This window comes from Dipteris shenzhenensis, unplaced genomic scaffold (genome assembly GCF_047967505.1).
Source record: "Dipteris shenzhenensis isolate YYH24624 ecotype China unplaced genomic scaffold, Dip_SZ_1.0 scaf0066, whole genome shotgun sequence".
Classification (NCBI taxonomy): Eukaryota; Viridiplantae; Streptophyta; class Polypodiopsida; order Gleicheniales; family Dipteridaceae; genus Dipteris; species Dipteris shenzhenensis.
The window spans coordinates 20001-32622 of record NW_028239373.1 but is presented as its reverse complement, the minus strand read 5'-3'; the positions used below and the strand labels follow the sequence as shown (position 1 = coordinate 32622).

Genomic DNA, 12622 nt, shown 5'->3' with positions numbered 1-12622 from the left:
TGGTAAGTGTGGTGCTTCTAAAGGTAAAGCAACACGGCGCATAATTTCCTTCCAGAGACCCGAACTCGCTGAAAGCCAAATGGAGTTCTCCATGCCAACGAGACTTCCGTAGTCAAATAATCGTCCAACCGGAGGACCTTTGGTTCGAAATACGGGCCTTCGGCCTTCTTTCGTAGAGTGAAGGGCGTGGGTGAAACCCTTGCTGAATGAAGGACAAAGTGCAACGGTTGGTAATTTCGAGGCGAACTCAAATACGTCTAGACATAGTAAATAGAACTTGAATCCGGGCGACTAGGATATGGCATGAGCCATATACTCCGGACACATAAATCAGTGTTCGAAAGGTTCGCTCATGTGGGACACGCATCCCACGGTTCAGGCCCGGTAGTCCCCGTAAATCTTCAGAAGTCATCACGAACGAGCCACATGCGGGGAAACTTGCACGTGTGGTTCTGACCGGGGAGGGAGGACCCACCCTATCGGTTTCTAATAACCATCATACCGGCCGCCGCTGGCGCACCTATAACGTTTGCTAATCTACTGCATAATAATGGTATGAAAGACAATTTGACATATTTTCGCGAAATATTGCCATTATTAAGTACGGCTAGTACCATTGTTATGTGCTTGGATTATTTCAAACGGGAGAGGTTGAATGCTTTTGAATCTATTGTATCAATTTCACCTCCTACCCGCAGTACGCCTTTCATGATCCCGGCCTGTGATTCAATTGCCACGTATTCAGCTACCGAGCCTTAAAGTTCACGTTTTTATGTGATCGCAGCCTCGAAGAGAGACTCCGAATTTTCCACAGAAGCCGGCTTAAAATATTCCATTTCAGGTGCATTCCCCCCCGGAATATTATTGTTTGGGTACGACTGGCCCACTACCGATATATGGATATATATATATATTCATCGGACACACCTCGCCAAACGTCCCTCAGCGATGGCGACGGGCTATGTCTTAATCTCCTATGTGCGACACCTCAAACCCCGGTTGAGATGGAGATTCCCTTGGTCTCATTCCACGACGGAAAAAGTCCTCGGCGTAAAGTTGGGATTGAAGAAAGTGGAGCGAAATAAATATACTTAGAGGGGTGGTTCCGAGGGTGTAACCCAACAAGGGCAACGGGAGGGTGCGAAGAAGCCCAATACTTCAACTAAAGGAGCGACCCTAGTTGGTTCACTAAACCCCAACCCAGCGCTACATGTTCTCCTGGGTCCCTAAAGGATCCCTCAAGTGCCCTTATCCCGACTTCTCCCGGAATAGGCGTTATCGAAGACAAGCCAGGAATGGCCGAAGTAAGTGGACACCCACTTCACCGGTTGGAGAGGCCCTCTTTAAGACATTCACCAAAATGTTCACAGGGGCTAGGAACACTCGGTCGTAGGAACTTCTGTACACCACTCACGGATTGCTCCAGGGTACACAATGACCTCGACCAAATCTACCAAACGAATCAGGCCTTCGGCCCCGATCACGTAAACCACCAGCTTTACCCAATAATGGTCTTAGATAAAGATTTGCTGCTTACGGAAACGATGATCACACCCGGGAACCCTCACCCCTGCCACTTACAGCCAAACACTGGACGGAATCTCAGCGGAATGGATGGACCTTTGAAATGAAATGAAATGAAAGAAAAACGTGGAATAACTAAGAACGGTTTTGGTTCCACCAAGTCCCGGCGAAGTATCCCCAAGGCGGAGAGCGAACTCCGACCCCTGACCATCATCCCACCACGGGACAAGGTCATACTAGGAACTATGGGAGTGATCTTGGAAGCCATATACAAACCCATCTTCTGTAACTGGTCACACGGATTCCGAACGGGAGTGTCACACGGCACTCAGAGATATTCGCACCGGGCGGCTACTATGTGGGCCGGCCGAAGGTTGCCCAATCTACGTTACTATGCACCAGCACAAACTGATGGGGATTGGGAGAAATAGGATCGGCTATCCCCGCCCCATTATAATATAAGGCTTATCCGCCCGTGGCGCAGGTTATTTGGAATCCCAAAATCCAAGGACAGCGGCTGGGCGTACCACGGGCCAAAGTCTCTCTCCCACCCGCCGCCAATATTTACCCGAATGAATTGGATAAATGGGGGAAAGAAAGATTTAGAACTTCAATCGAGGAAAGAGAGGAAGAGGCTTTCGCTCCCTCGTAAAACCAACGGAGCGTTTTCAGTCAGACGAGATATTCGACCCACTCATATAGATATATCTATCTATGTACATATCTTTCGCTCTTCACTTCGTTCGTAGAACCTTCGTTCTTCACTCCCCTCGTTCTCCAAACCAACTCCGCGTTCCCCTATCAAATTATTCCTACGATACGGACAATATTGGCATTACCAATGTGTTAAGCGAAGAGGAACTGAAGATGGATTAGCTCTCGAAGTTACAGAAAACCAAACGGAGCGCGTTCGAGACCTTCTGGTTCGAGGAAGGCCTACCCCATCCCTAAACGGAAGGGCAACCAATGTCGAGGTCCACCCCTGAAATACTGTCGACAGACGCCGGAACAAGAACAACAGAGAGTGCTTATGAAAGAGTACAATCTCACACCCGATCAAAAGATTTGATGAGATTTCACATAAGGAAGGGATACCTCAACATATACCCGACGTTAGCAAGGCCGAAGGTTTCTGCGAACCTTGGGCCTTGCCTTCTCGGAATGCTTGATGAACGATGCTCAGCGCGCAGGACCAGTGGAAATCCATCATGTCCGCGAACCCTCAACAGCGAAGGCGCGGAGCGACCCGATTACAAGATACCTGCGGGTCATAAACCGTAAACTTTCAGCCTTGTTTGTGCAAATACCATCACGAACAAGTGGTCCTTGGAACGAGGTGAGAATGGAGGAGCTACTAGAGGCGTTCCGAAAACGAAACTCGAAGGGGCGGAGCCACCCTCTCCCGCCAGGGCAAGTAGGCCGGAGGCCCTGGAAATGGCCAACCCCTCCCCCCTACGCTACGGGGGACTTGGCAATTTCGCTGAGTGTTCCGAAAGGAACCCGGCCCTCCCTTCAGTCGAGTGGCTGAAGCCCCTGATAAGCGCTATGTGCCACTCCTTTAACGAACTAAGGAGGCGCCCCGGAACGCAAGTTCTATTTCCAAAATGGAGATCGAGGTGGAAGGCCCCATAATGAGATAGATCCAATAGTGTTCGTGCAAGCCGTATGCAGTGAGAGTCGCACGTACGGTTACGAGGGGGTTCGCGTCTATACGTAGAGTGTGGATGGGGGGCCCACGCCGCCCTATTTGTTCTATGATCCATGGGTTTACTGGAATTACCAACTCTGAAGAATCAGCTAAGATTTTCACTGGATGTGAAATCACTTTGTTCGGTGCTTAATCTAGTGGTACCTTTATGGGGATCTCATTTATCGCTGTAGGTTCCTCATTCAAGATCACTGCAGTTTCTTCTCGAGCGGCCGTAAGACGGCCTATGGGTACCGGCAGATTGCGGCCAATCTCAGTACTGCCGGGGCGCCTTGTGCTAGAGCGTGGAACTCATCACTACCTCGTAAGAGCGTGAGACCATAGCATGTTACAAAAGCGCGGTTGAGGGCTAGGAGGTAAGGAACACCGCGCGAACTCTATAGTGTCACACGAGAGAAGCCCGCCCGCCTGGCGAATCGAAGTTATCTTCCCTCTAGTCGACTGGCCACCCGGTTAACCCGTGCCATAAGCACGGTGGAAACGCGCGAACGCACGCTGGTGTGCTTCCTGCCTGTCGAGGTTAAACAGCGACAAGGTCTAGATTGGAGGAGCTGGAAACAGCTGCATGGGAGCTGATTATTCAACCCCTTGGGGACAATTAACAAAACGATATCCCAAGACACCAGAACCATAGGCTGTATCGGCGAGATCCAACGGTGAACTGAATCCCCGGCTGGAAGTCATAGGACCCTTAGTACCTACCTAGCGCTCCGTGCCACTTCGGCCTTTGTCCCACGAGCCAACCAAGCGAGAAAAGTGGCTCAAAACCCAACCTGAAGGGCGGGAAAGCGCGGGGCGCGGCAAGCGCTCCTCTACCTCATTCCGTTCAGGAAAGAGATAACCTCCGAAGCGCGCAAAAGCGCGGGGCGGAGAGAAAGCGCTTCGGTTTCCTCCGCGACCGTGGGAACCCGGCCTCCGACCCTCCCACTTCGTTCCCGTCCCCCGTTTCCCGGGGGAGCAGGTACGGGGAGCTCCCCCGAAGGTCCGGGATAAATCTCACGGGGAAAGCTTTCCCCGGGTCGAGCCCCCCCCCGGGACCCTTTGGGTCCCACCGTAGGGGGGGGCCGGCCCCCCCTGTGGGGGGACCCCTCTTTCCCAGCCGGGGATTTCCCGTCCCGGAAGAAATGCCGTAGGTCTCGGGGGGAAACGGGACCGGGGGGAGAGGCGGGTTCCCTGCGGCGGGGACCCCGAAATCGCCCTATAGGACAATTTCTCCCGCAATTTATCACGCAATTTATCTCAGATACCTGGTTAGCGCCGGTACGGCACTTACCCCCAGTCCCCGAAGGGCAGAAAGCGCAAAGCGTTTTCAAAAATGATGAAAACTCTTCGCGTTCTCTCGCGGGTCGAAGACCCCGAACGAAGCCTTTGGCCTTTGTTCGCTTCGCGAACCAAGGAATTTCATTCTTCCGAGGAAACCTGCCGGGTGGTGGTACACCACCCTCACCTGCGGAGAAAACGCTTTGCGCCGCCTTACGGGCCTTGTTCCCTTCCCGGCCCGGGGAAGCACTGGCAACAACGGAAAGAAAGGGGTCTATCTATCTGGTACCTGCTTATACTGAGCAGGTTTCACCCGCCCAGAATCCACTGAAATCGTTCCCAGTGACCCAGGTGTATCCGACAGCGTGTGGAATGGCTGAAAGCGGCGGACCTTTGGGTATATCTAATCCAAGTGTTGTAGGGTTAGAGAGCCGTATGATGGGCGACTATCACGTACGGTTCGGAGAGCACCGTAGTAGGTCATTCGGGAATTCTCTGAACTCTTCGCGTTGCGAACAGCGAGTGAACGACAGCTTTCTTTGCTGCACGGCTCGGTTAATGATTTACTTCCGACTCTACATATGTGGGCACCTGATGTATACGGGGGTTCACCCACTCTGGTTACAGCATTCCTTCCTATTGCACCTAAAATATCTATTCCTGCCAATACGTTACGTGTTTTTCCCCATAGTTTCCATGATCTAACACGGCAATAACTCTTTTTTCTCCGCAGCATCGCTTTCATGATCCCAGGAGCACTGGCCGCCATGGCCTAAAAAGAAGTAAAAAGACTTTCAGCTTATAGTCCTACTGGACATGTAGGTTATCCCTCAATTGGTTTTTCACGTGGAACCATAGAAGGGATTTAACCATCACTAATTGGTATCTTTATTTATGTATTAATGACCACCAATGCATTCGCCACAGTTTTAGCATTACGTTAAACCCGTGTCAAATATATAGCGGATTCAGGCGCTTTAGCCAAAACTAATCCTATTTCAGCTATTACCTCGTCTATTACTACGTCTCCATACGCAGGAATATTCCCGTTAGCCGGCTTTCGTAGCAAATTCCATTTGTTCTCTGCCGCCCCGAGCTGTGGGGCTTACTTACTAGCCTTAATAGGAGTAGTTACTAGCGTTATCAGTCGTTGGGCGGCCGGAAGGGGTTGCCCAGAGTCAGTGTGGGAGACCTCGGCACGAGGTCGTGCACCGGACGCGTAGCTTACCAAAACGTCGCAGGACAGATGGGAAGAACGCATCTACGAAAGGACAAGTGAGGGGATACCGCTAGGATCTCATGAACCTACCCAAGATCCTTGTACGAGTCCGCCGCTATCACTACACGAGATGAACCTAAGTTGCCGTAAATCGGAGTACCCTTCAGTGTAATAGGACTCCCAGTTACAGCGCGCGATTGCTGAGGTGCTCCCTGCCGGTGGTTGGAACAACGCAAGCCGGACGAGGACAGACGGAGCAGATTACCCATATCACTGGGGACAGGGAACGAATCGACATCTCGATGTGATAATACAGCCTTTAGGGAATAACGGCGAAGTCCATCCGAAAAAAACCGCCAATTCATCTTGGAAAGCGAAGCGCCAAGAGATTAGCGAAGCGCAGAAAAGGCGCGAAGCGCCCTACGGGCCTTATTCGTTGGCCAAGTCAATCAAGTTCGAGAGAAGAAGCGAAGCTTCTTCTCTGGCCGAGGGCGCTTTCTGGGCCCGACAGTTCTGGCAGGTCCCCGGGGGTGCTTGTGGGGGGGGTGTGCAAGGATTTAGGGCCAAGCTATATATATATGTATATGTCTCTCCCCTTACTAATTGTATAGAAATATTCCCCCCTCGATTATTTACTGCGCTTAGCGCCCTCCCCTACAGCTTATGAAAGGGCTCCGCGATGGACGGCAGAAGGTCCGTAGTACCCGCCTACCTGAAAGGAACCCGGGAAAGCCGGAGTAGTGATCCAGTAGCCGGGAAGGGGCCTAAGTAGCTAAAAGCCTTGGTAGGTTATACTCTACATATTCACTCTGCTTAACCCCCTTGTTGGATCCATTGGATGTGTCTGACAGAGTTCAGACAGGGGATTCAATCCTTGTGAATCTTTGGATGCATAGCTTTTCGAACAAGGCCGCAGGTAGGATATCTCGCTCTGCCCTGATCTGTGGATCATGGCCGTCAACGGTACGTCACTGAAGCAGCTGAAAAATATGCAAGATGTGGTGTCCGTTGGGATCTCGGTGGGGTGGAGTTCCGGAGAGCGAAGCCCGGGAAGAGTGAGAAGCGGGAGGGAAGAGAACGCCTTTTCTTCCCCGTCCTGCTTTCAGTACCGGCCGGCTGATACAAGAGGACCGGCTTTAGCCCAAGTCTTTCTATACTATCACTCAGATCTCATGGGTTCCGACCCACAAGAAGCCCACAGGCTCTTCGGTCGCTTAAGCGTTACTCCAGCGTTTGGTAAACGTTAGGAAACGTAAAGCAATGGTATGATTCCATCCACCATGAGATACTAATGGGGGTCATTCGCAGGGAGATAAGAGCTGGAAAGGGCTGGCCGAGCACCTTTCGTCGGGGGGGACAGATCATGACCCCCCCCAGCACACCCCAAAGAATCAGCGCTTTATTAGCGAAAATTGACTCGTAGGAGAAGAGCTTGACAGATGGGTGGAAGATAATATTTCCCAATACGACCGGAGAGAGAGGCGCGGGTCAATTAACTCAGTCTGAAGGAGATTGAACATCTCCGGAGAGAATAAGCAAGCTCGCCCTTTCTCCCGGTATCCCCCCCTGCTCCCTCCGGGGGAGAGCCGGGGACCCCGCGGATGGGAGAGGAAAACAAGTCCTCGAGAATGAGGTACCAATAAAGTGGGCATCGTTGAGAAAGCGCTTGGCGCTTTCTCGCTCCGCTCCTTCGTTCGTAAAGCCAACGAAGTTATCTGAACTTGAACGATTCAGAACTAACATCCGAAGCAAGTTGAGTGGGTGAGCCGTATGATGGGCGACTGTCTCCCGCGGTTCTGGGAGGACTAGGTACCCCGGGACACCGGGGAGTTACTCTATTTTATTATATACGCCTGGTGAAAATAATGTATCTCGATACACCTAAAAGATGGATTCTGTATAAACTAATGGATCCCGAGAAGTCGTTGCTACTAGCTATTAGTTTCTCGTTGATTAGTTTTCTCTTTCTATATCTCTCCCCGCTTTTTCTAGTTACTCATGAAACGGCACGTTGTCTATGTATCCGAGTGGTCTTATTGAATATCTTTACCTCGGGGTGGGGGTCCGCCCCCTTATCCCTCGCCCGCTGCAATGGCACTCCATACAAGACCTTTTCTGTAGTAAGATAATCAAAAGGGAAAAGTTGGTCAGTTTGCTTCTACACGGAAAAAACCTCGAGCTAATAAATAAAGACTTATTCATGAGTACTCCTTTACTAAAGAGATCGAAACTTCTATTTTTTCGGGGTCTGAGAGGAAAGGGTGGAATAAGGGAGAGAATAGGCAACCGTTCGAAAGCCGCGGTCAAAATCATGCGCGTGGCCAATCGTGGTTGCGGCGGCGTCGCCGTATGGCGATTGGCTGCGATGGTTACCTCCTGGAGGAGGGCTTGATGCCAAGGCTCGGACGAAGAGAAAGACCAAAAGGATAAGGGGAAAAGGCCGATGGAAGAGGAGGTGGGGGAATGCTCTCGGAAGCAGCAGAGGCCGGGGAAGCGCCCGGAGGAGGAAACGGAGAAAGAGGCAGGGGGCAGCGGGAAAGCGGAATCCCCGAATCCAACCTCCGCAGAGGAACTATTCCATGCTTTACGAGAGGAGCGAAGTTGGAAACGCTGGAAAGGCTTAGCCGGAGGGGGGCAATGAGCAGTCGTTGAAAGACCTCTGTTCCTATTTGCGTTGGGAAATTATTCCGAGTGGGCAGCCGAAACCGCATTAACTGCCGAGGATCCAACTGCTCATCCCAACGAGTGGGCCTTCGGGCCCATAGGAGAGCTTTTCTGCCATCCGCCAAGATCTGGATTTTCTCGGGGAAGGCCAAGAAGGCCTGGAAACTCTAATTTCCAGCCGGTCCTAAGCTCATATGACCAATTACTGGGCTTCCGTGGGCGCCTAGAAGATCCTGGATCAGGTCCGATGGAAACGGGGGAGCCCTCGCCTTCCAGCCTCCCGCCCGGAACCGCTTGCAAAAAATTCATTCTTTCTTCCAAGAAGGCAAGTGTCCCTTGCTTGATCGCGCTTCGTTTTCCACGCCCTTCCAACCCTCTGAATGAGAAGAAAAATTCGCAAGGGCGCACTGATAGCGGAGCTACTAGAAAGCTTTTAGAAGGGGTTCGAATCCCTTCAGTGCGTTGCACGTAACCCCGGAATTCGGCGAGATGGATTCCCCCGGAATTGAGTATTATAGAAGAGATAAGGATTAGCTAGGCTTTGCAGGAAACAGGAAGCGGTTCCCCGGCCTCCATCTCGAGTGTTTTATCGCATCGCTAGTTGAACCGCTGAAGAACCCAACCTAGAGCTTTTCCCGCTTTTCCCTCTGCAGAAGCTTCGGTCACCGGCAAGCGGCAGAAGCACCCACCTAAAGCTTCCCCAATTGGGAATCGCACTCACCGGAATCGCAGGAACCGGCAAGCAAGCTTTTATCCCGGAAAAGGATTAGCTAGGAGGCCCGCGTGCCCGCCGGATCTCTATCTCTATCTCTATCATCTCTATCTCTATCTTTTCCATCTCTATCTTTTCCATCTCTATCTCTATCTGTGGTTGGTTGCCGCTTTTCTATAGCCTGTTCTTTGACTGGAGGCCTTCCATCGAAAAGCCATGCTTCCATTTCCCTTGTCTTAAAGGCTCGTCTACGTTCAGCTTCACGTTCAGACTCCCTCCGTGTAGTTTCAATTATCTCTTTCTTTATACGGATTTGATCTCTATGCCTTGTAGCTTCGATTAACCATTCATCGGCAGAAGGTTCAGGCTCTGTGGTTTGGCTTGATTGCTCGCAGCGGTTTCCCGGAAAAGGCGAATTCACAGAAGTATGCGGCGGTGAAGAGGCGAAATCTTCCTTCGTACCTGTAGTTCCCTCTTTTGAAGGCGTACTGGTAGAAGCAAGCGTACCTGTAGTTGTACCTGTAGTTGTACCTGTAGTAAAGGCTTCTTTTAGTGAGTTAATCTCCAACTTAAGAGCGTTTATCTCTTGTTGATGGATCAACTTAAGATCGTTGATCTCTTGTTGATGGATCAACTTAAGATCGTTGATCTCTTTCTGAAAAGCCCACTTAATTTCCCGAACAGCGCCTTCCATCCGATGAAGGGTACTTGGACTGTGCGAAGGAACAGCGCCTTCCATCCGATGAAGGGTACTTGGACTGTGCTCCCATCCCTGGTATTTGTCAAATTCGATGCTAATAACATTGGGTTGTATTACTGGTGCTTTGATGGCTATTTACCTATATAGGAGAGGATATGATGATGGTGGTACTAATAGTGGCGGGCTTGGTGCTATACCCAAGGTAAAGGAGGGGCTTTCCATGATAGCTAGGGTTGTGTTCAATGAGGAGCCTGTATTAGATGATATTGAGAATATTGATGCAGAGAGCCAGCCTACCACGGATAATGCTGAGAATATTGATGCAGAGAGCCAGCCTACCACGGATAATGCTGAGACCCCACCCGGGGTGCGCTTATTAAAGAAGCGTTTCCCCTCAAATCCCAGTCAATTTACTAGCAGTAGCAATAGCGTGAATGATGTCGTGGTTAATGATGGGAATACAGGTTGTAGTGACTTTAGACAATTCGACGTTACGGAGGATTTATCAGATTCAGACAGTGAATATTCAACAGCACAGAGCATGCCTTTCTTAGAGGATATTCCGGAGGGGGAAGAGATTAGTGAAACCTCGACTAACACTACTGATAAACCTGTGGAGACTATTGAAACCTCGACTAACACTACTGATAATCTTGTGGATACTAGTGAGGCCTCGACTAGCACTGATAATTCTGTTTATGTTGAAGTCGGGACTAACACGGATAACCCTCGTGTGTTCCGTAGGCCTCGATCTGTAGATCCCAGTAAATTCTTTAGCAGTAGTGTTCACGATGGGGATAGCAATAGATGATGATGCGAAACCATGAAGAATAGATTCGATTTTCTACTAGTATGGATAAGGGCTCCACCAATATACGGGTCCCACGGAAGCACTGAAGGCTAAATTGGAGCTACCGCTACCAGTAGGGGTTCGAATCCCGCACTACACGGAATGTTGCGAGATGGAACGATATAGCATAGCTCTGGATTCCCACAGAATTGAGTATAATAGAAGGATTAGCTAGGCTTTGCAGGAAACAGGAAGAAACAGGAGTAATTAAGCCTCCATCTAGAGTGTTTTATCGCATCGCCCCAACCTAGAGCTCTAAGAAGCCGAAGGAACCGGCAAGCAGGAAATGAAGCAGGAAACTGATACCGAACAGGAAACTGAAGCAAAGCACTCACCTTTTGCCGAAGTGAGAGGGGAATAAGACGGGGAGGCACTGATAAGGACAAGCACACTTCCTCCCGGCCTGGCCTGGTTTTAACCCGGAGAGAATGCGATAGCATTAAAGGGGGAACTTAGTTTCCGTTTAGGCATGCGTCCTTGGATTGCTGGCAGCATTCCGGGGAAGCGATCACGAATAAGATGATGGGATTTAGCAGAACAGAAAGAATATGGGAAGTGAAATAGCTGGTCGGGGGAGCAGAAGCTTGCTTCTTGCCCCCTTCAGCCCTGCCGAGGAGGCCCTCATCGTCACGCTCGATCTCTATGCTTTTCCGCTTCGATTAGCTAAAAGCTAGGCTTTGCAGGCAGGAAGAAACAGGAAGCCCTCTGCTTTTCCCTTGCTTTTCCCGGCGGTTTCCGCTTGGCAATGTAAGAAGCTAGCTTGCCTTGCTTGCTCCACCCACCACACTTTCACTGCCATCAAGAAATTTAGGTTATAGAACTACTCCGACTCCCTTCGCTATTTTGCGTGTGTTATGGGAGTTACGCAGTGGATAACAGAGAATTTTCCATGTTGCACCAAGTTAAGTTACTTACGGAAGTATGCATACACTCTAGTAACACTTCGGGTCGGGGTAAACACTCATCCGAACGTTTTCATTCTGGACAAACTGCCATGAATATAAAAAAAAGAATCTAAGAAAAAGAACCCCACTTTATAGATGGATCATAACAGAACTATAACCACTGTTAAATAACTGGAAGCTTTTTATAGTAGTATTAGCAGGGAATTGTGTCTCCGGGTCCAAACACTTGACACGATTTCCCAGGCCTTAAACCAGCAAGGTTTTCTTCAAGACCAACAACGCAATCAGCTTATAGCATTGTGTTCTTTTCTTCAGTATGATACTCTGCCTCAAGTGACCGGCGTACTTAACGACTCGTGCCGACATGGCTTCGATCAAGTGCTAAGCACCGCATTGCCCAAAAGTATCCAACTCTATTTAGCTGATATCCTGTCAGCGCGCTATCTCCTGGACATGTTTCAGCCCACAACAGCCACGCCTGCTGAAACCAGACAATTCTTGAATTCATTACTTCCTAATTTAAGACAAGTCTCTCTAGTTTTGAACTTTTTTATCATCGATCTGCAATCCGACACGGATTCGGGATCCGACACCGATCCGGGGGGAGGCAATGATTTGGGGTCAGGCCCTGGAGGCGGGGAATCCTCTTCCTCAACTCTACAAATTCACTCTCTTGCGGAGCCGTTCGATAGTATGGAAACGGTTCTGGAGCTGGGTCTTGGAGATTTCTATTTCTGCGCACTCAGGATATTTGTTTTTCTCTTTTTTCTATTGGTAAGGGTGTTTGTGACAAAGTATAGGCCTTTACGGTAGCGGTTGATAGGCGGGAACGAATGGCTATGACTGAAGACTACTTCGTAGAAACTCTGCCTAGGGCACCTCCATATTATATTGGGTTCGTCTGCATTAAACTTTTGAATAGGTTTTTACCTCTCGGAATTGGGTTAATTACGTTTATTAGAAGTGGACAATTGAGTAGTTGTACTAGTTAAGACTCATCTATGTATGATTATAACTCCGGCTGATGCATCTTATAGTTGAGCTGTACTTTTCCTAGGTGTTAAATGTGACGCTGTACTT

General features: G+C 49.9%; 1 protein-coding gene across 1 annotated transcript; it reads left to right on the top strand.

The window, feature by feature from the left end:
- The first annotated feature begins 205 nt into the window (after window positions 1–205).
- Window positions 206–7761, top strand: LOC147879233 (NADH-Ubiquinone/plastoquinone (complex I) protein). Its single transcript, XM_087372277.1, is given in 1 exon segment — window positions 206–7761. A coding segment is annotated over 1 exon segment (642 nt). The 5' UTR covers window positions 206–5073; the 3' UTR covers window positions 5716–7761.
- Window positions 7762–12622: the final 4861 nt, after the last annotated feature.